The sequence below is a fragment of the Sparus aurata genome, chromosome 8 (assembly GCF_900880675.1).
Source record: "Sparus aurata chromosome 8, fSpaAur1.1, whole genome shotgun sequence".
In the NCBI taxonomy this organism is placed as follows: Eukaryota; Metazoa; Chordata; class Actinopteri; order Spariformes; family Sparidae; genus Sparus; species Sparus aurata.
Window position 1 is genome coordinate 16,881,908 of NC_044194.1, and position 25,776 is coordinate 16,907,683.

The 25,776-nt window shown below is 42.5% G+C and overlaps 1 protein-coding gene across 1 annotated transcript in view; it reads right to left on the reverse strand.

The window, feature by feature from the left end:
• nell2a (neural EGFL like 2a) overlaps positions 1-25,776 on the reverse strand; it is an 88,690-nt gene that overhangs the window by 30,889 nt on the left and 32,025 nt on the right. The window contains exons 13-14 of the mRNA XM_030426445.1: positions 10,199-10,324; positions 151-273 (exon numbers count right to left, since the gene is read on the reverse strand). Of these exons, the coding sequence (XP_030282305.1) occupies positions 151-273; positions 10,199-10,324 (249 nt within the window). The remainder of the gene's footprint in view (positions 1-150; positions 274-10,198; positions 10,325-25,776) is intronic.

Consider the following 25,776-nt stretch of genomic DNA (forward strand, 5'->3'; position numbering starts at 1 on the left):
ATGACATCATGAGTATGAGAGGGGCGTCCTTGAAAGGACATTACTATGTGTCTCCAACATTCTGTTTTTACTTTTTATTTTACGCATCTAAACCTATTTTGGCCAACTTTGGTCAACAGTGGATAACATAACTAACAGGGCAGTGCTCACCTTTGCAGACAGTCCCGTTGCCAGTGTAGCCCGGCTTACAGGAGCAGCTGTGGCCTCCGACCATGTTAAAGCACAGGGCGTTTTCATCACAGTTGTGGAGCCCACTAAGGCACTCGTCATGCTCTGAAAACAAAAGAAAAACACATCAGATGCACACAGCGCAGACATCATCACCCCCTCATCTGCAAACATCCCGGCTACTATCAAGAAAACAACGTGTTGATTAAAGAAAATCAAATGTTTTATTTCCCTTGTAAACACGAGGAATGATGGCATCCAGCTGGTCATTTCTTTTACTCACCATTAAGAAAAAGAGATCTGAGATTCAGTCTTGGATTGAACGACTTGATAGCTAGACAGCTGCGAGTCCACTAATAAGACATCAGTGACAAACAGCCATCCTGATCTGTCACATGAAATTGTTTCAGATGTTTTGCTGCAATTAGTTGTTCGTTCTTGGCACAATATGACGGATGGAACAGCCTCTGAGTTTTTTAATCACTGACAATAAGCTCACTCTATTTACATACACATGTTTACATTAACGAGGTGCTGCCCGGTGTCGCGTTCCACATTCATAAGCCACTGGCGCCTTGTTTGAGTTATATAAATTGGCACAACAGGCCGTTAAGTACCGAGAGAAATATCTTCTGTAAGTTTCATACAAGCATTAGTGAAATGTCCCCTCAGAACCATCACTGCTGCTGCTGCTACTGCTTCTGTGGAGTTAGTGATATGGTTTGTTATGAATATCCCACTGACAAGCTTGACTAATGGCTACAGCCCATGACAACAAACTGTATCCAACTGGCAAACAAATCTCTTCCCCTCTATCTGTAGAGCAGACTGAGGCAGCAAAATAAAATGTAATAAAGGCCCGGGGAATGGTCTGAAGCTATTGTAATGATATCACATGGAGAAAAAAAAAAAAAAAAACAGCACAAATTTAGTGTTTAGTAGAGCAGGGAAAAAAGGTTTGAACAGCTGTCGCATGAGTATAATAGGACAGAGGTCTTCTCATATACAGTGCAATCGAGATAGAACGGCAGAGAGATGAGTTACTAAAAATAACAGAGTTAAAATATTATGTTAGTGGTGTAAAAATAATTAAAATTATGTTAATGGACCCATAAAGTCAGATACTGTCTACTGTAAGCCCCTGCGGGCACATTTATGGAAGTAATCAAAAGTGTTACCCATGAAGTACATTTTATGTGTCTCCATGGAGCAATGTGTTTCTTACTGAACTTAAAGTGTTTAGAGTCTTTATTTTGGTATTTTAATAACCTCATGCCGGGTGAATAATTCAACCCAAGTCATAACATTAGTAGACAATCAAGGCTACGGGCTACCAATGGTGGAAAAAAAACAAATTTTTAAAGTCGTCTTCTTGTCATAACACAGCCCTCGCCTTGTCTCACCTTTATAAAAGGACAGATTTTTGTACCTTTTTTACAGATGGGAACAGGATAAATAGGCCTCTGCAGAAATTAAATGCTGTAAATGAGACAATTTGAAGCTGCAGGGGAGAAGTGTTCTTACTTTTTTTTTTTTTTTTACGATCAGATGTGTTTCTGCTGCGAGCTCAGATGAATGTGATGTCTGTGCAGGCCGCTGGCTCTGAAATAACACGATGTTTAGCTGTCACAAAGGTGCAAGATATGACTAGTTTATAGGCTGTTTTATGCCAGACACCACAGCTAACTCTCTCTGAATAACTCTCCAGTTTAGTCTAAACAAACCCTTTGCACTAATGATTAATGTCCATCCCCTATAAGCTGTCAGTCATTGCACTTGTGCTGACATATTGAACCCCTTCCATTCTTTGTCCTCTGGGGCCTCCATGTTTGTTTACATGGTGAGATGTTTTTTATTTTCCAACCCCTGCTGCAAGATACCCTAACTGCAAAATCAATCGAAAATCTCATATACTGCCGGCACAGGACTAAAACTAAAACAGTAAAAGAACTGTGGACCATGTAAGAACCTGCCCCTGCTGTACGAGCAGGCATTTGAATGCACACCCTTCATCTGCCCCTGAACGCAAAGGCAGATCTTTATCCCTCCGAGACGCACAAAAGAAGAATACTCATCTATCGTCTTTTTGGAGATTCACATAAATATTGCTTTCTGATAAGCACTTGCTTACCAGGCACTACATCGACCTAAGCGCAGGAAACTTCATGGACTTGCTTTAACCTTCTGAAATCATCTTTTTCCACATTTAACAAGTCTGTATTCCACTGTGACCCGAAAGGAAGCAAAACAAAATAACGATCCGTCTTCTGGCGAGAGAGTTCCCTCTCCAACTTCAGAGTTTGCAATACACACAGTAATTTAGCCAGACAACTTTTTTTCCCATTTCGTATTATCGTGTGTTTATAGTGATGAGAGAACTTTCAAAGGCTGCTGAAAGGACAAGCAGTCAACTAAATCTCTCAGAAAAGGTTAAGACTCTTAGAAAACACAGAGACTCCAGTGCTAATCTGGGGGCAATAGTTTGTTTCAAGAAATTCTAGTGAACTTCTGGGCCACACTGAGCCTGGCCGGGGCCAGAAACAAATGTATTTCTCTCCGCTGCTTCCTCACTCACATTAAGCAGATCTCGGGATCCTTCCTCAGCCACGGAGATGCAACATTTTTGTGTGTGGCACCTACTTATTGGTATTTTCCCACATCTTGCGGTGTTTAAAATGCACAGCAATTGTGAAAGACAGTGAGGTGTGAGGATTTGAAAGATGGCACCTGGAGAGTGAGAGGATCAGAAATGTGAACGTTTGTTGCGGGAGACCTGAGCCGCGTCATCCATTTCCCTGCCATCATCCAATCCATTATATCTCCTGAACAGACCGTGGGCTCATCCAAATTGAAAGTGACATTGTGATGAGCTCCTCCATCGAGGGGTATGATGTATGTGCACATGTGTGTGTGAGATGGATTGAAGGGCACTTAGAAGGGCCGGCCGCCCCGCTCTCGTTGCGACATCACACACACACCTGCTGTTGGGCAGAAATAAAGTCCGCTCATAGGCATATAAAGACACTAATACGAGCACACGAGGGATAAAAGAGAATAAGGTTTTTTTTTTTCTCTCAAGGTCACATCTGCCCGAGCAGAGAACAGCCAGCCGCCAGTCCGATCAGACAGAGCCGCCACGTGCTTCATGCATGTGTGTTTGTGCATGTGTGCATGCTGGGTGTTTATTATCACCGTGACCCCTTGAGTTTAGCACTGGTTACTTGTAAATTGGGTTATTTAGAAAATGTAGGCTTATTACACTACTGCACTCTGTGTCAGAGACTCTAAATTTAATCACCAGCTAAATCCCCAACATATGTGTGCGTGTGTGTGAGAGTGTGTGTGTGTGAGAGAGAGAGAGAGAGAGAGAGAGAGAGAGAGAGAGAGAGGCATTTCCTCGCTGACTGCTCCTACTCGGGCTGTAGACAGATAAACAATCAATTATGTACAGCCTGTCACTCGGGATCTCTCTCAAGCCGGCCGTTTCTCCTCTCGCTTGACTCCCTCCACCTTTTTTGCCAAAACAACACCAGCCCCCTGCGAGGTCTGACCTCGGGCTGCTCTCCTCAAAACACCGTAGCCTCGACTTAAACTTCGCATTTACCAGCCTGAGAGGAGGGTGATCTCATGATACATATGTCGGCGGGATTCGTCTGCAGGGAAAAAAAAAAAAAAAACCAAGAGAGCGAGCCAGTAGTAACACACTGCAGAACGGACTGTTCGGACAAATGTTTGCTTAAAGCCAGTATAAATGCTTTATTTGTACCTTGAATGTGCTCCGATTCATTTCCTCAAAGTATCAAAGAAGCACTGTTTAACACCAGCAAATTATAAGCACGTTCATTTGGATGATTATTGTATGCAACAAACAAAACTGTTGGATTTCAGGTGGAGGGGCACTGTTCTTCCCGCACATACACAAGAATAACAGAGGACGACAAAGGGATGTGGAACCACGTCTTTTGGACATATTTACACCTGCAGGAACTGATTTTTTGGCTACTTTGGGGGCAGCGTTTGTCACTGGTTTTCAGTGTCCGTTCTGAGTTATCCGATCACAGCCGGGCAGCTTTAATCACTTCACACGTGCGTCTTGAGTGACCCCTTGCGATCAGATCTCACTTCCCTGCTCTATATGCAAATATACACCTACATCACTGGAACAGACCGATTAAACATTTTTTTTTTCCCTACAAAAAAAGAAACAATCTTCATGTATAACAGCCCAAATAGTTAAACAATTGTTGTAGGCAGTGTTTCACAAAGTTTAAAAAATGTAGCATTTTTTTAAGGGAGTCTGGGGACTTGCGTGGGGACAGTTTGCTCTCAAACATCTGCTGCTAACATCTGCAGGTTCGGAGAGCCTCCAAATGTGATCTGAGTGATCAGATCTCAAATGCTTCCTCAATCCTCCTAAAGCTGCCCACCTGTGATTCTATTGGTCCAAAAGCATGCAGATACCAGGCCTGAACAGCTTCTAAGTTGATGGTGAACTTGACTATTTGGACCCATATTTCTGGCCACCTGGCAAAACTTATTTCTTGGGTTTACTTTCTAAAGGATTTGTCTGGCTCTATAGCCGACTAAATACTCTATCATATTCACGAGCTAGTTGCTACTTGCTGTCTGCTGTTTGGTGCTCAGCAGGAAGGGTGCAAAAGGTTTTTAGAGGATTTTAATTTTTTTTTCACTGAAAACTGCCACCTGCTGTGTCTGAAAATGCAGCAATGACAGTGGAGAGGAGTGAATGAAAAAAGCTGCAGGCCAGACAGCCAGACAATGAGCTGAAACTCACTTTAAAGCGCCGTAAAGCAGAGAGGAGCTGCAGACTGAGGCAATTATTCTCTGTTGGTCCATCACTTTGAGTAATGCCTCTCACACTGTCATTTGATAGATTGTTATTGTTCGAATATTGATTATAGCTGCTTTGAGAGTTTCACCAAAACAAAAAGCGAGCCTTTTGTCGAAATCCTCCCCGGGTCAAAAAGCAAAGGAGATAATGGTGGATTTATGATCAGTTCTAGGCTAAAAAAACAGAGTATTTATTCAAAGGTACAAGCGTCCATGACATCAGTAAGAAACTTAAAGGTACCCTGTGGAGTTTTAAACCATGATGTGCCATTGCTTAGGCAAGGATGAGGACGACAGCAAGCTTTTTCCTCTTAAACATTGGCTTTGCAAATGAAAGTCAACATAACTTTTGTATGTCTAGACGAAAACTCCAAAGGGCACTTCTAAAATGCCAAACACATAGCACCACTAGCTTCCCCAGACAGCCGCGTTTTAAGTCTTAGGAGTCCGACTGCCTATGCGGTTCTTATATTCAGGTAGAATTCTCGGATTTCACAGAAAAGAGGCAAAAACTTTCTTATCCAAATCCCCCAAGCTGCCAGACCCTTTGAGTCGTAAGGCTCAAAGTCATCTTTTCTGATCTCTGTGGTTGTCAGACCCCCTGCTCCACCTTTGGCCCCTGTCCATCCCTTCCCCCCCTTCTCCACCCAGCCCTCCTCCCGTTCCTCCGCCTCAGGAGCCCCGGGCCTGGCTATCACAGGATTAGAACAAGGACGCACACCCTGCATACACACCTCGGGCACAAGCGCATGCACATGTACGCCTAGCACAAACGCACACCTCAGGATAGCCTTCTTTAATAACATTCAAAGGGAAAGCACAGCCAATCCGCTACCTTTCATGGATTAGCTGCTAATCTCACAGAGCGAGGAGCACCTCAGGCACTTTGGGGAAAAGACGAACAGTAGAGGGGAAGAAAGAGGAGGAATCTTGACCTTCAAGATCAAGGATAAAATGATAGTCGAAGGAAGGGACAAGAGAAAGTTGTGGATGTTTCTTTTGCAGAAAGCTCCGCTGGAGACCGAGCCTGGGCTGTGCCAGGACACTCGCTTGTACATACTTCATTTAAACAAGTACATGAAGTTCACATGTTCCAGTCAACTGCCAGCTGGGATGTGAACCGGCGACCTCCCCCGCTGCAGGAGGTCTCGATGTAAAATACAGACTTCTGTCTGAGCTCGCTGACCCGCTGACAAGCCGAGGAGAAATATTACCAGGGATCCATGCTGTTTCGTCCGGGCTTAAATCTGCGGATCAGTCCTTTAATCCACTATTCCGCACATAAACAGTGAGCCATGAAATGAACTACAGTCAACTTAATCCTCTTTACCGGCCGGGCTCGTCCACATACGACACTGTAATGCATGTGAAAAATATGGCTATCAATACTGGCGCATTGTTTCTGCTGAGTTGGCGATTCATTAATTGGCGAAAGCAATTGAGGATGATGAAGACGCTCGTATATCATGCGACTGTACAATGTCAATAGGTACTGTAGAGGGGGGGGGCTAATGTTTCCTCTCACAGCTGTGATATTTCTTCTGTGGGCAACTCAGAGGAATCAGCACTCCCTTTGGACTCTTTGCAAACACAAGCAGATGTTCAATTGCTATTAATACGCAGTAGATTCCTGCAGCTACTAGCTCCTACTTTTACTGTCAGTGCGCTGAAACCAGGACGGGACAGGTGACAGTAAAATCAGCATTTAGAAACGCAGAATCAGAAGTACCTGGTGTGTTTTCCTTCTGTCATTAAGTTCTTCATTCAGGGACCCTGAATGTTACACCTAATTTCTCTGCAATTCATCTCTCTAATATAGGCTAAGAGTTTGTATGTGCCTATAGTTGTGATTGTGTTCTGTATCAGGCGCTCGCTGATGGTGGATGTGTGGGAGATGATAGTCCAATAACTCAGCAGGGAGATTAGGACGGTAATTTGACTGAAGCAGGGAAAAAGTCATTACATCAAGCCTCTGCATAAGCCGTGGTTTAATCACACAAATTGACTTTTATAAGGCGACGCATAGCCGCCTATTCCACTACAGCGACTCTGAGGCATTTTAATAGGAAGTTACATAAAATATAGTGACACAATTTAATCCACTGGGTTTGGTGGTATTAATCTTCATTGTGAATCTGGGGAATGAGCGCACAGTGGAAGAAAGACAAATGAGTAAAACAATAAAACTTGCCCGCAGCTCAGAAGATTAGAGAAAAACACGGTGAGTGAAATCACATAAGGCGCAGCGGCTGTCCAAAGACAAAGATTTAAGAAAAAAAAAAGAAAAAGCCTGTGTAAGGAGGGAGGTTTCTTTCCCTAAATAAATCACAGGAGCACCTGAAATTAGATGAACGTGCATTTGTTTAAAAAAAAAAAAAACGATTCCTCAATTTCACTTTTAACTTGTTTATGCCTGGCAGAAGCTTGTTCATGAAACCCTAAACTCTGCTCTATTATTTCCTGATTTCCACTGACAGGGGAAGAGACAAACTCTTCAGGGGGGCCACAGAGGAGCAGGAAAAGGGAGTTTTAACCGGGTGTGCGTTGCGATGCTGAGTCATACGGCTTTATTTCAAACTCCAATGGCACAGCAGGAAGGCTGCAGGGCCTAGATCCTCGGGTGCGCGTACTCCGCCGCTGCTGCTGAGTTAGTTTGCATTGGTGCAAATTGCTTTTTTAATTACCGACACTGAGGAAATGCAGCATGTTGCCGCCTCCTCGGAGATGATGCACGCAGGGAGCTACTTAGCATCGTGTTTCACAAGCTGCAAACAACCGCTAAAGAATGAGGCGGATCCGCCACTCATCACTGTGGAATGTCATCGTGTTATTCCAGATGGAGGACAGAGACATTACATTATGGAAGGATTACTGGCTTAGATTTGCTTTATGGATTCTTCTCCGTGTGTGGTCCTGCTTTTTAACAGGGCGGTAACTTCGAATAGGTGCTACGCTGCGAGTGACTTTACAAAACTCCTTTCTGCAGCATCAGTTACTCCTGTGATTAAAACACAACCTCCCAGACAGCAGATGTTGTTGCACGAATCCTGATTTTACAAAGATGTTACTACTTTCTATGATTGATTCAGTTACTGTTTCTATACTATTCTATAAAACACACAGCCAAAAATATAAAAGAAAAATCATGTTTAGGGAAAAACAAAAAATTAATCTAGACAACACTTGTAGTCCTCAGACCTTCATCATTTATCATTGAGAGGAGCTGGAAATATTGATACTTTTAGATAAACTTAAAGCCTATCTATTCAGTCCGGCTTTTATGTAGTGTATTATAACTTTATAATTTAAATGTTTATACTTATTTGTATCTTTTCTTTCTTTCTTTTTTTAATTTAACTATCATATTACACTGTTCATTATTATTATTCGTTTTCGTTTTCGTTCTATTGACTGATTGATTGACCGACTGAATACACCTCATTTGGACACTACCATGGCTACAAGGTTAAGATGAACCACAATATTCAAGGTTCCAGTCCACCCTGTGACCTTTGTTTCCCATGCGGTGCCCATTTCAGGAAGTGGGCTCTCTGTTCTTTAAGCAGTGCCATGTGATTGCTTTATTTTTCTCACAGATAAGATATGAAGTTCACTCATTTACCTATCAACAAAATGCTTCCGTCGCAGTGTTTATATCTTTTCAGCTCATTGTGGCCAAACGCAAACATGTTTTCATAAATTAAGATTTAGAATCAGATTTTTTTTTTCCTGACGGTCAGGATGATGTAACAGAATCTTTTCCCAAGTACTTGTGAAAGCGTGTGTTAGCCCGGAGACAAACTATTGTGGACGAAGCTATTATGAACAAGCAGGGCTACTATCACCATCACCCACAACACAGACAGAGAACAAAGACTGCGAATCATCCACGCAATCTCTTTAGATTGATTTGGTTTGCTTTTGAAATTGACTTTGATTTCAACTTTGATCAGGAACAAATGGGTCTGCCGCCTCCACTCGCAGTCTCACAGTCTCTCTGTATCTCAGGTTCTCAGTGATTTTCTTTCTCCTTATCACACACACACACACACACACACACACGCCCAGAGTACATTCACACACCAGATGAAGACTGCGCACACACGCACACAAGCAAGGCTGAAAGTCCGCAGACATTTTGACATTTCCAAAGAGGCCTGACGATAATTTGCATTTTGTTTTCAGTTCATTTTCCAAGGATAAAGAGAAACAACCAGCTTGTCTCACAATCACAGAAAGTTTAGAGACTCAAAGTAAAGTTTCCTAACGGAATAAATGTGTAATTTATGTGAGTTTGGAAAAATCTAAAGTTTGAACAAAGCCGGGAGATACCAGAGCTGCGGCTCGAAATCCCCGCAAAGCAAACAGACCAAAATTGATTCGTCGCTTTCTCTCAGCGTTCCGTCTTTTTCTTTACTGCCAGCCTGTGCTGAATCATAAAGCAGTGGGTCTGGTATTGATTTCTGTGTGTGCCTCTCTCATTTTAATGTGGTGCTAGTAATCAGAGCAAAACCAATAAGAGCAAATCAAACTGAGACATTAATCCCCACGCATATTAAATGAACAGACTGCGTAATTGCAGGGTGACAGATTCGCAGGCCGGTGCGTCTAACCAGGCACCGTCTGGATCATGACTAACAGTAAAAGGGCGGTGAGGAGGTGTAGCACGTTGCTCAGGTCTACAGCGCGCTTTACAGGTGTTGTATGATCCCTATGTTTTTCTTGTTATGACATGATTTTCTATTAAAAATCTTCCTCACACTGCACCCTGACACTGATAACTCCCTCCCATTTATATCCGAACGTCTGGCTGCCTCTTCCTCTCTGTCTCTGGAAGTCTGCCCCTCTCTTGGCTGCAGCAATTTATCATAATGAAATCAAATCCCATCCTCCAGTCGATGACTAAAGATGCAAATTAAATCATTCATAACTGGCAATAACCTACGGTAGGTATTTGGACGCTTCTCCCCTTAAATGCTCCTGCAGAAGGAACCCGCATACAACATCAGACATCCTCTTCACACCACGCATGCCTCTTGCTACTTCAAGGCTACTAGCAAAACCTCCACACAAAAAGGTTGCTCTGGAAGCTGAAGCTTTCAAAGATGGAGTAACGGCAGCGCCCGCTCCACTTGATTCCAGCCTGTCAAAAAAAAAAAGGGCCAGCGGAGCAACTCACCTGTGCAGGAATAGTCATCGATCCTGATGTAGCCCGTATGGCAGATGCACATGAAGGAGCCCGGGGTGTTAACGCACATGGTGTTCTCCCTGCAGTAGTGCTTCCCTTCGGCGCACTCATCAATATCTGAAAGGAAGGGAGAGAGAATGGGGGGGGAGGAACAAAAGCCGGGTGAGATGTGGACTGCTGTCACATTTCTATCATCTGAATCTGTGAAGTCCGTGTATCGTTTTCTGATTTTAACCCTTCACATTCAAAGGTCAGTATAGGTTCAGTTGTGTCATGGATATTAATAGACCTTCACGTACAAGTCAGGAAAACATTTGTCAGGAGATTACGGACACCCTCTGGTGCAGACCAAACAATATTTTTCATCAGTATTCTGCATTGAAAGCCTCATGCCTCATACATCAAGCTCAAGCCTGCTGATCGATTTGGATGTTCTTTTTATTTTTCGAACCGCTTTAGCCGAGTGACACTCACACCCAACAGCTTCATCAACAAAGTTTTAACATTGTCTGAGGCAGATTTTTATTGAAAGGATTTTGGTTTGACTTTTGGTGTCACCCTGAACACAAATGCTGGCCAGCTCTTAAATGATTGGTTAACAGCTAGCATTCTATAAAAGACTGATATTGTTATGATTATTATCATTTTTATTATTATTGTTGTTGTTGTTTTTGTTGTCGCTATCATTATAATATATAATCATTTTTCTTCTGATTCCTTTTTATGGTTACCTTCTCAATACATGTTTAATTCTGTTTTCTGTTATTCAACATTCCTTGACTTCCTCCTTTGCTACTGCCATAATTACAGTGACAAGGTGTTGTCAACGTAAACATATGCAACGTTGAGGCACTTGCTGTGATGACAGATGCTGTTGTTCTCCCAGGGAGGACAGTCAATCAGTCAATCAGTCAATCAATCAATCAATCAATCAATCACTGTTGTCACATGTAATCATAAGGTACAGTTACAGTGAAACGTTATATCTTCAATTGCATTCAAACTAATAGTGGCCTGAGGGTTAAAGCCTATCTTGATTATGGAGGGAACTATGTTTACTTGACATCCCCTGCATCATATTGCGGTGTCTGGTGGGTTTCCCCCATCCTGGGAACCACCTTGCGCAGTTTCTTCTCGCTACAGAAGGTTCCTAAAGGTCTCTATGCAGCCAATGGGAAAGGGCTATTTATCTTCATCAGGGGTAGACAAAGGTCGAAAAGCAGAGGGTCCTTGAGAGGAGGGCGCTGAAGCACTTAAGGTTGCACCACTCGATTTTCAATCTATTGAGAGTAAAGCTCTCCGCATAGTGGCTTAGCTGCTTTTCTCCAGCCCACTGCTGGTCATCCAATCCATCCCTGTGCTTGAACATACTTTAAATCTCATATTCTGTAGATAAACACTGCAGATGGAGAATTATGCCACTACAGAAGTTAAGTCAGAAATTATTCTGGCTGATTAATCCCCCGCTCAGTTCTGCAGAGGAATGCTGGGATTTATATTGGGTCGCCAAAAGAAGATTTATAAAGGTGTATGCTGTCCCATCTTAGGTGAAGTAGACATCAGTAAGGCACAGTCTGTACATACTTGCACAGTCAGAAAGCCGAAGTCGAAGCCCTTCACTTGTGTTCTTAATTATAAACCGCGTGTACTGAATTTCTGTACTGAAGAAAGTTGGGCACAAAAAGCAGCAGTGTCCCTAAGTGGGGTTAAGGCAGACAGGGCCACCTGACTAGCCCCCTATTCGCGAGTGCTTGCCACTTTATCATGGGTGCCTCCCCCCCCCATTTTAGTGTTCTCCTTCCCATTGTGAGTTTCATATGCACAGTATGTCTCTAAAATTCTGGGGGCAACCCTGACAAAAAGCAAAACACTCAAGTCTTCTGGAATTTTACAATAGGTAGACCAAACAAGAGCTAAAATGTAACTGACTGGGCATCAGGCTGCCAGAAATATGACTCCGACGGGGTGCTCAAGTAGCCTGATTATTAGATTAGAGTTGCTAGTTTCATTTCACTCATTCAATCTGTCACTGTGTTTATGTTAGCTTATTCCTTGCCCAATACATCAGGAGAGAGGGATACATCAGTCCCACCAATGACACTTTCCTCTGCCAGAACGCTACAGTTGTTTGCTAAGAGCAGTTTCTACCTAAGAAAACAGAAACCCTAATCCAAGGTTTCTGTATTTGTGTTTCTTTGTTAGCTTGAAGACTGCGCTAGTGCACGTGAGCCACAAGGTCAGAGCTGCTAATGGGCTCCAACTAGCTTGAAGCTGGCTTTTGTGTGCGAAAGCGACTTTTTGGGTACATAATGTTGCTAGAGAGGCAAAGGTAGCTTACTAGCTATCCAAGATATAAGTCTTTGAAGTTGTTCTGTAAATGTTGCAATCGCCAGATTTCACTGAACGTCACATATAGCACGTTCAATGGTGATTTAAGTGTTGCTATTTCTGTGAGCTGACTTACAACCACCAGGTAAAGCTGTTTTTCTATTCATATTTTTCATGAATGTAGCTACATCGGTTTTCTAAACATGGGAACCAGCTGTCAATAGGCACAACACCAGACTTCTGAATTGCTGCACAAATCTGAGGTATGGGTGTTTTTTAACAGGCTAATGCTAATGTTGTTCTGACTGTGGCTGCTGCAGACGTTAGTGGGCACCTGTTTGCTTACATGCTAGCATAACAGTTTGATAAACCAATGCTGTTTCAGGTCGAGTTTCTGAAGGTTAATTTTGAAGGACTTAGGCACCCTAGTAATTAAAACTCAGTCAGTGTGGCTTTAAGAATGTGATTTATTAGATTGTCCTTTGTATTTCCTTCCCACTCTCACGATTCCATATTTAGATCCATATTAGCTGTTGCTAGGGCAACAGCTATTCCTGGATTTTAAACTGCATGCCAAACCGTCAGACGGAAGATGCACAACACTGCCAGGGTAAACAAAATAATCTTGATAATGTGATGCAACCAAATGCAATTCGATGCAAATACAAGTTGAACCGAGCAAACCCAGCTGTGTAATATGCTTTGGGTCCGTGTTCCTGTTGATAGTACAGGTCAAATGCGGGCCCTGTTTTAAAGACGAGCTCCACAGTCCTTGACATTACCAATTTATTATTCATTCACTGTATTCAGCGTCTGTTAGAGCACAAGAGGACGTTCACCTCTGGATACGTTTTGTGCCATGTGCTATTGCGAAGAGCATTTGAAATTGAATTTCAATAGATTTGCATTGGCATTCACTCGGCTCGCATGTCCTTGGATGGAGCACCGCCCACCAACCTGCAAAGTAAGAGCTCAGCACCTGCCTACTACTGTGGCATTCACATTTCCTTGGTCTTCTTCCTTTCACAGTTCCATCAATACATGCTGCCTCCAGCTATTCAAAAGCTTCACGGATAAATGAAGCAGACAGACAATCGTCGATCCCCTATGAAAGTACATGTGTCCTTCGCTAAATGAATGGAGGCTAATTAAACCCTCCGACTGTCTCCGAGATAGAGAGAGAAAGAGAAACAGAGATGTAGAGAAGGTGGAGGAGAAAAAACGGGAAGTGGAGGGAAGGGCAGACAGCAGGGCAGGTAAGGTGAGGGACTGAATTAAAGACAAAGGCAGAGTCACGACAGGCAATACTGTAGACAGCTAGACAGAAAAGGGGGCGATGAGACAGCTGGGGGGAGGGCAAATGAGTGAGATAGTAAAGTGATGGAGATCCAGACAGAGGACAGCGGGAGGTGGAGAGAAAAGGGCATGCAAAGTAGTGGATTAAACATGGAAAGATGAAGCAGGAGAAAGGGCCTCTGTGAAGTAAAAGTGTCGAAAAATAGTGCAACGTGTGTGTGTGTGTAGGAACAACTGAGATAGCAGGAGAAAGATTGAGATGACAGAGGAACAGAAGTGGAAGGAAAGTAGCGAAAGGTATCAACTGTCACTATAGAGACAGAAGGTAAGAGAGCAAATTCACTCCGTCCGCAATCCAAGTGGCAACCTTGAGTGGAGGTCTTAGGTGACAGCTTTTCCCGCTTTCTGATTTGCCATCCGTGGCACGGCTTTGATTTAGAGCCTATTAACTATAAGATTCCATCCATCCTGCCCCCCGGTGACAGCAGTTACGTTTGCTAAGACAATATGTTAGGAGGTGAGATGATGAGAGGCGCCGCGCGAACGTGCAGGGGGAGACCGACCATCTCCATCTCCATTAACGCACTCCATTTTCTTGATTGGCCTGTCACACGGACACATGTGACACGCCAAGCGAAGAAGGGCCGGCCAAGAGACAGCAGCGGCTTTTATCGCTGAATGGAGTGCCAGGGGTCAATCTTTTTCAACGCCAGGATGGATGGATGGAAAATGGCTCTCTTCTTCTTTTTCACCTCTGTGCACTCCTGCATAAATGCTGAATCAATCATAGTCATACCTGAGGAGGGTTTCAATGACAAAAAAAAAAATGAAAGCAAAAAGAAGGAGGTCTTTAGTTCCTGCTGCAATACAAATATGACAAATTAGAGAGCTGTCTTCCAGGGCAGTGAACTCCAGTTTTGAACTTGTTTCTTGATGTCAGGTTGCAAACTTTACACCTGGCCAGCATAAAATGTAGGTAATATCGTCATTCATTTATTTAATAAATAAAATATTTTCATTTACACTGACTTTTAGACAGTAGAGGCACACATTCTAAATATCTTGCTTGCTACCAGCTAATGGACCGCTCTAATGTCATGTCCAATCTCCTTAATCTATACATGAACACAACTACAAAACAAGCTGCTATACTGACACCCAGTTGTTCACATCTGACCACACATAGCATCACTGACAGACCTGTACAAGAGTCTGCCCTGTTCCCCCTGTAGTTATATACCACAGTAATGTCATGGTGTACTAAAAACGTTTACATCACTGCAGCAAGATGAGAAATTAGACTGCTGGAGGCCAGCTGTTTCTGAGTAAAGAGTATTGAAAGAGACCTTCATAAGGGAGGAAAAGACGGTAAAATAAAATAAGTGTGCTGCTAGGAAAAACTTCACTTTTCAAACAAAACCAAAAATGTCACAGTAAGAACAGTGAGGGGATCAGCAAATTCAGGAGGACTGATCATGCAGGAAGCATGGATATCTGTTATACATATATATATATTTCAATAGAAGCTAAAAATGTCATCCGGCTGGTGGCAGTAGAGAAACAACCAACAATGTCATTGATGTATCCTCTGAGGACAAAAGTTCATGTCAATCCTTTCAATAGCAAACCTCAGGAACACCTGCTGCCTTTTGTGAGTGTGACGGCTTTTTTTTTACGCTGCCTTCAGAGTTAATGATGGTTCAACTTTTTTAAACTCAGTGCAGCAGCTCGCCGTGTGACCATGGCAACCACAGAAACCACGGGGAGGGGAATGACACAGGAGCTGATTTTATGGGTATTTGAGTTTTGAATTGCCCTTCTTCCAGCGGAGAACATGTGTTTGATGACGAGAAACACCTACTGGAGCAACATCTGCATCGGAGTCTGATCAGCCACAGTGGACAAGAAACTAAAGTAGATCTCAAAACTTGCTATATGTATGACATCACATTGCCATCTTCTATTTTAAACTTTCTGTAAACTAAAATGAATATGTATACATTCAAATACATGCTATCATCAAGTGTTGTGAAATCACTGGCGGTCCTAACTCCTGTGACATTTTTAATATTCCCACTATTGCCAGTCCAAGTCTTCCCACAACTATGTAAATAGGGAATAATGGCTTATCCCTCTCTGCCTGCATAGCATCTAGTTTCTAATAGGCAGCGTCCTCGCTATCTGTGTTTCATACCGCAGTACGCCGAGGTCTGGGAGTAGGGAGATAACACTGCCATTGCCTTTGGATGTCCCACACACCAATCTGTGCCATTCTACCAGCAGCCCCTCTCTCTCTTTCCCTCTCTCCTTCCTTTCTGTCTTTTCATCGTCTATCCATCCCTTTCCCAACCAGCTCACCTATCAAGCAGATGGTTTTCAATACCACGGCAGAGGGACGGCGCTTGCCAAAACATTGTCTGGTATTCCTCTGTAGCCAGTTCCCTCATGGCCGGATTTATAACAGTCAGAGGGAAAGAGAAAAAGAACTGCCCCTGCTCGCCAAGCAGCGTCCCACTCAGCAAATAATCTCCACTGCCGGTCTTAGTTCCTCATGGGTGGAGTAAGGTGTCAGAGGATGTTACAGGGTGGCTCTTTCTGGTTTCAGGGGGGTGTCACTGCATCAAATATTGAGCTGTAGGTGGCGGTTGGGATGTGGATGGGAAGGAATGCTTTTGGTTTGGTTTGGAGGAATTTCAACTGATGTCAAAGCTACTATGTTTTGCCCTACGTTTTTTAAATTAGTTTCTGTTTTATGAAATATGAAAATGCTCTTCATGAAAAATGTTGCAGGGTATATGTTGCTTCAAACCTTTTCTTTTCAGTGGCCCCAAGCATTATATATTGATATTACAACTGCCGGGGAGCTGAAGTTTAACATTTTCGAAATGCTACACAAACTGGCTTGCACTTTTAAGGAATAGTTCTACATTTTGAGAGACACATGCATTTGCTTTCTTGTCAAGCTATAGATGTGAGGATCAATACCGCTCTCAGGCCTGTACAGTGATTACAACATGATGACATGATGACTAACTTAAATGAGCATAAGGATCAAAAAGAGGGAGAAGAAGCTATAGCGTGGCCTTATCTACAGGTAAAAGGTATTTCTTGGCAGGGAACAGTGGTTTCCTGGATGACACATTGAGAACACATCGGTGAGCTGTTGAGGCGCTGTTAGAGAGATTTTTGTTTGCCCTGGAGTTTTCCAAGAGCTAGGATAGCAGTTCCCCCACTGTGTCCAGTCACTATACTAAGCTAAGCTAACTAACTAGCTTCATAGACACAGGCTGGTATTGAGCATCTCACCTACCTCTTGGCAAGAAAGTGATAAAGCCTCCTTTCCAAAATGTTAAATTATTGCTTTAATACTCCCCACAGTGATATTGCATGAGAGCATTTAACCTCTTTCACATCATTTTCAAAAATAAAAAGGTTTTAATCGGGGTTGCAACAAATCAATTAATCCACCCATGAGTTTTTGAAATCTGTTGATTGTTAATTTAGTCCTGAAACTATTTTATAAAAAAGTGTGTCTAAGGGAGCAGGAACCAAAAGTGATGTCATCAAAGTGCTGATTCTATTCACAGTCCAGGCTGTAGATGTTTCTTTTGATTGTATTTGCTGAGTATTTAGGGCTTTTAGTACATTGTCATTCTGCCGATGAAAGACAATGTAGTTGTATTGCATGGTGTGTCTACGAAAGGCAGATCGAGAAATTACTCCAAAACCTCTCCAATTTCTCCCATTCAGGAGAAAATTGCTGTAAATGACAAAGCAGCGGGGTGTGTTTCGATCAGTTCGGCCCTTTTGGGAGCACAAAAATTCGGACAAAAGTGTTTCACTGAAATGTAACAGAGCGGTTCATTGAACTGCAGATACACTTCAGGAGAACTCATTTCGGTATCTTTTTAAACTTACCAAATTGGACAATCACTCTTAAATAAACAGGCTCCAAAAGACCCGAAACAAATATGCAAAACGTCAGTGCCAATTTAGGCAAGGAGCAGGAGCCAATTAAGATGACTGAGTGGAAAAAATCCCATTAGGTAGCAGCAAAAGGGAAAATCTGCATTCTGAGAGCGCAGTCGATGTCTAAATACCAGACACTCACACTGTGATCAATCACTGTAAACACTTAAAGGCCTGCTACCTGATTTAGAACAATGCACATCAAATAGGGAAAAGATGGAGGAGGAGCAGGAGTGTGTGTGCGTGTGTGTGTGTGTGTCTGAAAATTGGAAGAATGTGCATTATTGTCGCCACATGACAACCTGACGCATTCCATATAAAAGTTCCATCAAAGCTGAAAACAAATTATGGATCCCTGTATGCCTACGAGCGCTTGAGTGACTGCATCAAGTGCATCTGGGCATGTGTGTCGCGTTCAACACGCACTTAACACGCATTGACTCAGCGAGATTTAAATGAAGCCCGGTGCAGCTTGCAGAGACAAAACTGCCTTGTTTATGTGTGGCGGCATAAATGGGGTTTTGCTCTCCATCACAGCACTCATTAATCTGGGAAAGATTTTCCACCACACGTAAATCGATGGAGCATCATCATCCATCACTCGTCAATCTGTGACCGAGCGCAACCCGTAGGCCAGAGGTCTAAACAATGGGTAACATGGTGCAGAAACACTTAGCTGAGCTCTATGACAGGATGGCCTCCCGGTTCTTTTAAATCAGAGCGCAAAACATTTATGTCTAGACTATTCATTATGTTTTTGTGCTGCACAGGAATTTTTTTATTGCATTATTTAATCTTTCTCATTCTGTTTGGCTTCATCATGTCTTATTAAAAGTTTTCAGTGTCAATATTTCTGCTGCTTCCAGGCGGCCAAACGAAATGAGCAGGTTTAAGGGCAACATCCTGAAAATGGTACTTCAAGGCTGCGCTTGGATAAATGTGCATTGGTCTTGTGTCGAGGTATTTACCTCATGTAGGATTATTCTATACTAGACACATTTGTCAAGGCGTAAAGCAAACAGCAGATCACACAGCAGCCATGGGTGTAACATCAGAGCATAAAAAAGTCAATGTCTTAAACATGATCCCATCTGGAAAAGGGGGAGACAGGAGATTTCTCCCTTGCGACATCTGAAGGACATTGGTTGAGCAGCGCTCAGATACTGTTATTGACAGTGGAGGGGACTGTCTGGATGACGGTGGGATTGTCTGTTTTGGGTGACATTTCAGATGGGTCACAGAGGTGAGGTGTGTATAAACACACAGCCAGTCAGAATGTGTATTTATCTGCCTGTGTGTGTGATTCCTCTGTGTGTGTGAGGGTCAGTGCCCCTAGCAGTTGGGGAGCCCAGAGGCTCGGGGCTCATCCCAGCAGTGATTGGGTTTTGGAGCGGGCCGTGCTCTTCAGTCAGTGCCAATTAGCCCGCTGCCACCTTGTGACATTCAAAAGACAGCAGTGGCAATCGGACCGGTCTGTGTTCACATGTGATATGCTTACACGCACACGCAAATGGATCCACACACACACACACACACACACACACACACACACACACAGTCATGGTTCATAGGCAATAAAACCAGGCTGGACATTTGTTAAAATCAATTATCTTAAATGTTCAAAATCCAATACGCTCAGACCCACAATATCTGAAATATTAAATTAAATTTTGGTTATTGGACAAACAACAGTCCCCTCATAGAAATCAAATAACGTCTGGCAAACGCGTTTATTGGTTGTCAAGTCTGCAGTCTGCTCCAAGATCATTTTTGAGGTTTTTATATTTCTGCTTTTTTGTGCGTGTGTTTGTTCTCACACTATATTTTGTTTTTCATTGACTGTCTAACATCATTTAAAGCCAACAATGAATTGATCCTCCCCGTACCTAAGGTCTGATATATCTTGATATTGTGTGTCGTATAGCTCTATTGTTGTCTAGAACCTATTAAAAACATGTCAGTGAGCCACACTGATGCACTGGCTGATAGGTGAATGCTCACAAGAGAACCAAATGTTCAATAACAAGCCACAGATGACAGCAGTCCCTGATAAATGCACATTCAGTGCAGTTTGAGATGTGTTTGCTTTTAACTTTGATATGCAGCTGTGTTAGTGAGATTACTGAGTCTTGTCTGGTGAACTGTTTCCAAAAAAGATGTACTTTCGATATGAACTGACATCCTTGGGGATAGACAGGCCAGGAAGTGCTGACAGGTTGACTATCACACTATGTATATTTTGATGTTCTCATTAGATTTGTTGGAAATAAGAAAATACATAATATCATCAACCTGTATATATAGAGAGAGTAAGGTACATTTAATAAAGTTTGTTGCTTACATCTGCGTGCTTCTATTTCTGAAGTTACTCCTGACAACATATTCAGTGTTTCACCTCTTCAGCTACATTTCTTCTTTTTTTTCTGTCATATATGCTTATCCTAAATTTGTGAATTGCTCAAAAAACACTAGTTTGACACATCCCACAGGTGAACAGGTTAATTGTTAACAGGTGACAGCATCATGATTGGGTTTAAAAGGCACATCCTCAACTGCTCAATCACAAGCAAGGACGAGTCGAAGGTCGCCGTTTTGTGAAACTCGTGATTGTACAAAGGAAATTACTAGACTGCTAATCATTGTCAGTAAACAGACTTTGTTTGCAAATGACTGCAATCTGTATTTATTAAGGCTTTCTAAAGTGTAACAACTTTTTCGGAATCAGGGTCGTATCTGCACGGCACCAAACAAAGTGAGAAATATATATGTTGTTATCTAACCAACAAACTATGTAACGCTCTGAAAGTGGTAGGTATAAATCAAAATTTAAGTCATCTGCACTGTCCTGGATAAATTAAGCGAGTTAGAAAAATAACACTTTCTAGGATACGCTTTTCGCCAATATACAATCCTGTTGCATCCTCTGTCTCTTTCTATTTCCCTCCATTTTACAGAATATCATTTTGTGTTTCACATCTCCCATATGGATGCTATGAAAAAAAAGCACCCAAGCAGCCCCTTCTTTTTGAGCAATTTTGACAGAGAATTTCTAAAGTAGGGCATCTCAAAAAACCAGACAACAATGGGAGATGTCTCTCTGCCTGCAGTCCTCTACAATGCCGTAGATGAATAATGGTATTATCTCAACACGTTGAACCATACTGATTGTTCAATTTAGAGACAATCACACAGTCTGTCACTTCTCCACTGCTCGCCCCTCTGTCTAATTCCGTCCTAAACACACGCATGCATGTAGCAAAATAGGCCTTCAGCCTGACTGCACCGTGAGGATAGGACCGAGGAAGAAAAAAGAAACTGGGCTCTCTTTCTGTCGGAGAACTAAGCACTCAGACACACACACACAGACATGCACCTGCACACACACTCAAGCAGACTAACACAAAGGCAGGGCTAGTATCCCCTTGAGTTTTCCCTACTGCTGCTTCTATGAAAAATTTACACAGAAGTGATCTCATCGGCTATTTTGAGCCCATCTCTGACCTAGGAATGTTTTAAAGAGCTAGTATCTTGTCTCCGCTTTTTGTGATGTTTGTCTTCGCGTTTGACAAGAATAGTGTCGTGTGGGTGTGCGTACATGTGCATAAACCCCCGTGCTCGTGTTTCCGTCTCCGCGTCTCTCCGCTTCATGATCTCCCTGCTGTGTTCGACACACAGAAATGGTCTCTTAAGTTGGACTTCTCCTCTCATCTTGCAGGGAACGACTCTGATGAAACTCATCTAGAATTGAAAAGCAGGCGGTTTCATCTCATCTTTCCGTGCATCTCCCTGCAGCCACAGAGCAGTGTACCTATTATATGAGTACAAACATTCCCCCGGCCGACTGCAGGATCCGCAGTGTTTTGGCATGACACTTTGTTTACTTTCCCACACAGGACACACGCGCAAAATCATATTGTGAGTTTCAGAGACAAGCAAAAAAAAAAAAGAAGAGAGAGAACTCCATCAGCAAACTGAGTCAATTTCAGATTTCTATGTTCGGCCTGCAAACACTCACCACAAACACTGCCATCCAATTTCAGTCAGGCTGCTCTTGAGATGAATAGTGCGGGTCTGAAGTGTTGGTGTTGGAGGCACAAGACTGTGTGCCTGTACTTAGTTTCACACTGGTTATGGGATCGTTTGCTTCATCCTTTTTTACCACAACAATGAACTGACATGATAAAACAAAACGCTGCTGCTGCTGCTGCTAAAAGACAAGACTATTCACTGGTTGTCTTCAAAACTATGTTAATGTGCGGGTGTAAAAAAAGTCGAGTTTTCACTCAAGACCAACTAAGAGTCAAATATTTTAATGTCGTGTTTTATGTTGACACTTGACAATAAAAAATGACGTTCAGGGCCAGTTAATGGGGGTCAAGCTGTGGTCAAAGTAGACCCAATACAGTTGAGAAGAAGCTTCTGAACATGCTTTAACTGTTCTTTTTTGTCATTTAGGAACAGCGCAATCAGATGCAAACACAACACTGACATATTGCCACTTTATAGCATTCATTTCTTGCAGTATTTCTGCACACCTGATAAATGTTCTTCTAATATTCACTCTGCTTTAGGCTCTGGTTTGGTTTCACCGACTCCTGAGGGAAATATCCGGTTCTGTTTCTGTGAAATGCTCCACCTTGTTCACCAGTTATTTGCCTCTGTCTGTCTGCCGTTTGGTGCAGAGCAGGTTTATCAGAGGTTAAACTTCGCCTGCTGTGACTGGGAACAGGTTGATGGGGCTGTTGAGAGTGAACCAAACCAGTAAAGTTGCGAGTCGTCAAAGCAGAACAATGAGCTGGAAGGTGCTAATAATGATTCCCTGTCTGTTCGATCGTTTGATTTGTGACATCACAATTGTTAGGAAGCCAATCCTGGTTCGGCACACACGGGTATGATGTGGAAATGTACACAGTCCACCATGATGACTTTACTGTGAAGAGGGAGACATCTCCTGCAGTCCAGCAGTTAAACTTGTGATATTAAAAATATTAGCATATTCATGTATTCAGGAATTTGGGTTCCATTTTAAGGACTTTAATGTTGGTGGCTGTACTTTTCCCATGTCAGACACACCAGAGGGATTTGTTTGTGTGCCTTAATGGTGCCCTATGTAATGATTGGCAGCAATTTACGTGTATTTATCACTTTCATTGGCCATATATGAGCGTATTGACCTCCCCCCTCTCTCTCAGTTGCCTGTACAAGCCTGTGGACCATCTGTTTGAGTTGTTTAACGCTGCTGGACTGTGGATTTCTTCATGAAGGACTCTGGTCGGATTTTCCACGACAGTCTACAAGACGTGACTCCCAGGTGGGAATCTCCACGGCATAATCTGTGGAAGTGGGGGACTGCATTCGCACTCTCCCCTAAACTTTCATTTAGTACTGCCAGTAATATTTATACACTGTACATACTGTACCTAGACCTACTCCACTCCATTTATACCCTGTACATTCTGTAATATCTGTCTTGCTGCACTATTTATACTGCACACTCTTTGCTTTTACTGCTTTTTTTGCACTCCTGGTTAGACGCTAGCTGCATTTCGTTCTCTCTGTACTTCTACTGTGCACAATGACAATAAAGTTCAATCAAATCTAGTCTAATCTCCACTCCACTTACAGAGAGCAACAGTTGCTAATGTTAGTACAGAAAGTCCGCTAAGATGAACTAACAAGCTGCATAACACACACGTTTCACAGATCCCCCTTTAATACCTGCGCAAAAGGGATAATTAACACAAAAATATTAGGTGGTGCAGCAACAGCACAATGTAAAAGAAACCTCCATTACAAAAAAATTAAAACTACAGGTAAATAGAGGAAGATCACCCCCTTATAGAGTCTTATACCATCATATGCATTCTGCGATTACATGATTGTTACTGATATATTAACATGTATGCAAGTTATCAGTTGAGTGTTCTTGAAGCTGGTTTGAACAACTTGTTTTTTTTCTTTTATGTCAGTTCTTAATCTGCAATGCAATTAGTACAGCTGTCCAATAACTGTGGTTAAAATAGTACATCATATCTGGAATGCAGAGGAGCATATATTATGGAAAGTGGCATAAATTAGAAATACTCAGTGTTGTACACAGTGCTCGAGTACATGTTAATTACTGCCCCCCCGCCCCCAAACTCTCTGAATGTTGTTTTCAAACAGACACCGGCGAAAGAGGCCAAGATTTGCCATTGCCATTATGATCAAAACCTACAACCAACAGCATTGCTTCCCATTAATTTTAAGACAGATAGTATCTTCAATTATGCAGATTCCCTCAGACCATCTAATTACCTGGACAGCTGCTCATATCTGTAAATTAACGTGAGATCTGCAGAAGCCATGTGAACCACTACACTTTCATTTTTTCGTGCAGTGGTTACAGTAACAAAAAGCTCTGTGGCTCGACTGGCGCTTTAGCCTCATCTTGATGAAGGTGACAGAAATGATATTGCACGGTGAGTGTGGACTGTAGATAAAAAAATAAATGTAAAAACAGACAGATGCACCAAAACTGCACACGCACGCGCGCACACACACACACACACACACACACACACACACACACACACACACACACACACACACACACTATGAAGAAGGAAGATCAAGAAGGCTGCATATTGACACGGCAGCTGTCAAGGTCATGTGCAGAAGGATCTGAATAACTTTGATGCCATGTTTGCTCATTAATACCGGAGATGCACAGGGGTAGCAGTTACGACATGGTGTTTACTACATATTTTACTGCGGGAAAGCATCGGAGATGATAAAGTCATCATTATTTCACAACGCATCTGCAGAAATTCAGTCAAGACGTGAGATGAGGAATTCAGCTGAGGTGCCGTCAATTTCGCCGCGTGAACATTTGAACCGAGCTTCGCCGTCAACCAGAAATGACCTGCTCAATGAGGCGTACGGCATGTTTTTCAATCACGTCATTTGGGACTCTGAAAAGGTAATCGAGTAAAGCATAGCCTGGTTTTTAAAGGAGAGCGGTGCCGATATGATCAATCACATCGTGGTTTATTTAAGAAGAGCAATGTGGCTGCAGACATCTGTGCCTTAGCGCGCAATCAGTAATGAATGACCTCAATGATGATGGATGGGACGACCTTAATTGCTCCCCCAGCAGAGTGACACTAAATACATGCGAACATAAAGGCCCTCAGCGTGGCTTTATATCACAAATTAATCAACTGACTTAGAAGACAAACATTAGTCTCTAAAAATGCATTCTGAAAAGCAGTCATTGCGTGCCGCGGACACAAATAATGAGGGGATTACAGCCTCCCGTCACAAAAGGATTATGCGATAAAAGCATGAATTCAGAAGTGTTTTCATGGGTATTTAGAAAAATGTCTGCATTATTTTGCAAGTGACAGAGTGCGCATCTCCATTTCTTTTTTACATTTAAGGTTTCGGCTTAAAATTTAATCAAACAGCCCAAATGTAAAAAACATGACACGAAAGTTACAGGAGAGTTTGTGAGCCAGCATCTCACATCAGTGAATTCTTTCAGGTGTCAGGTCAGCGGAGAGTAACGTGATGTGTTCATTAAAACAGAATACCAGGAGCAAAGAAATACAAACCCAGAATTGTGAAACAGTGATCTTACGTTTTGCATTTGTTGTTGTGCTGGATTATCTAGCCCACAGGCGAGTCTGTAGAAGTTGCTTTTTACGCTATTTGGAAAACACTTTATTCTGAAGGCTGGAGAAACAAGCCGTGACATCTCCTGCTACTCTGACCCCAGCAGGAATAAAAGAACAACTGGCATCAACAAAAACACAACACTTGTATTATCCTTTGCACAAAGGGAAAGGTGATTTTCATGGTTATTTGGGCATGTCTAAACCGCGCAGTCACCGGAATAAAATGTTGGCATTGTTTGTTTCTAGAAACCCTCGGATGCGTTGAATTTGTATGTTTCATGTGTCTCTTATGAACAATTTTACAATACCTAGTATATT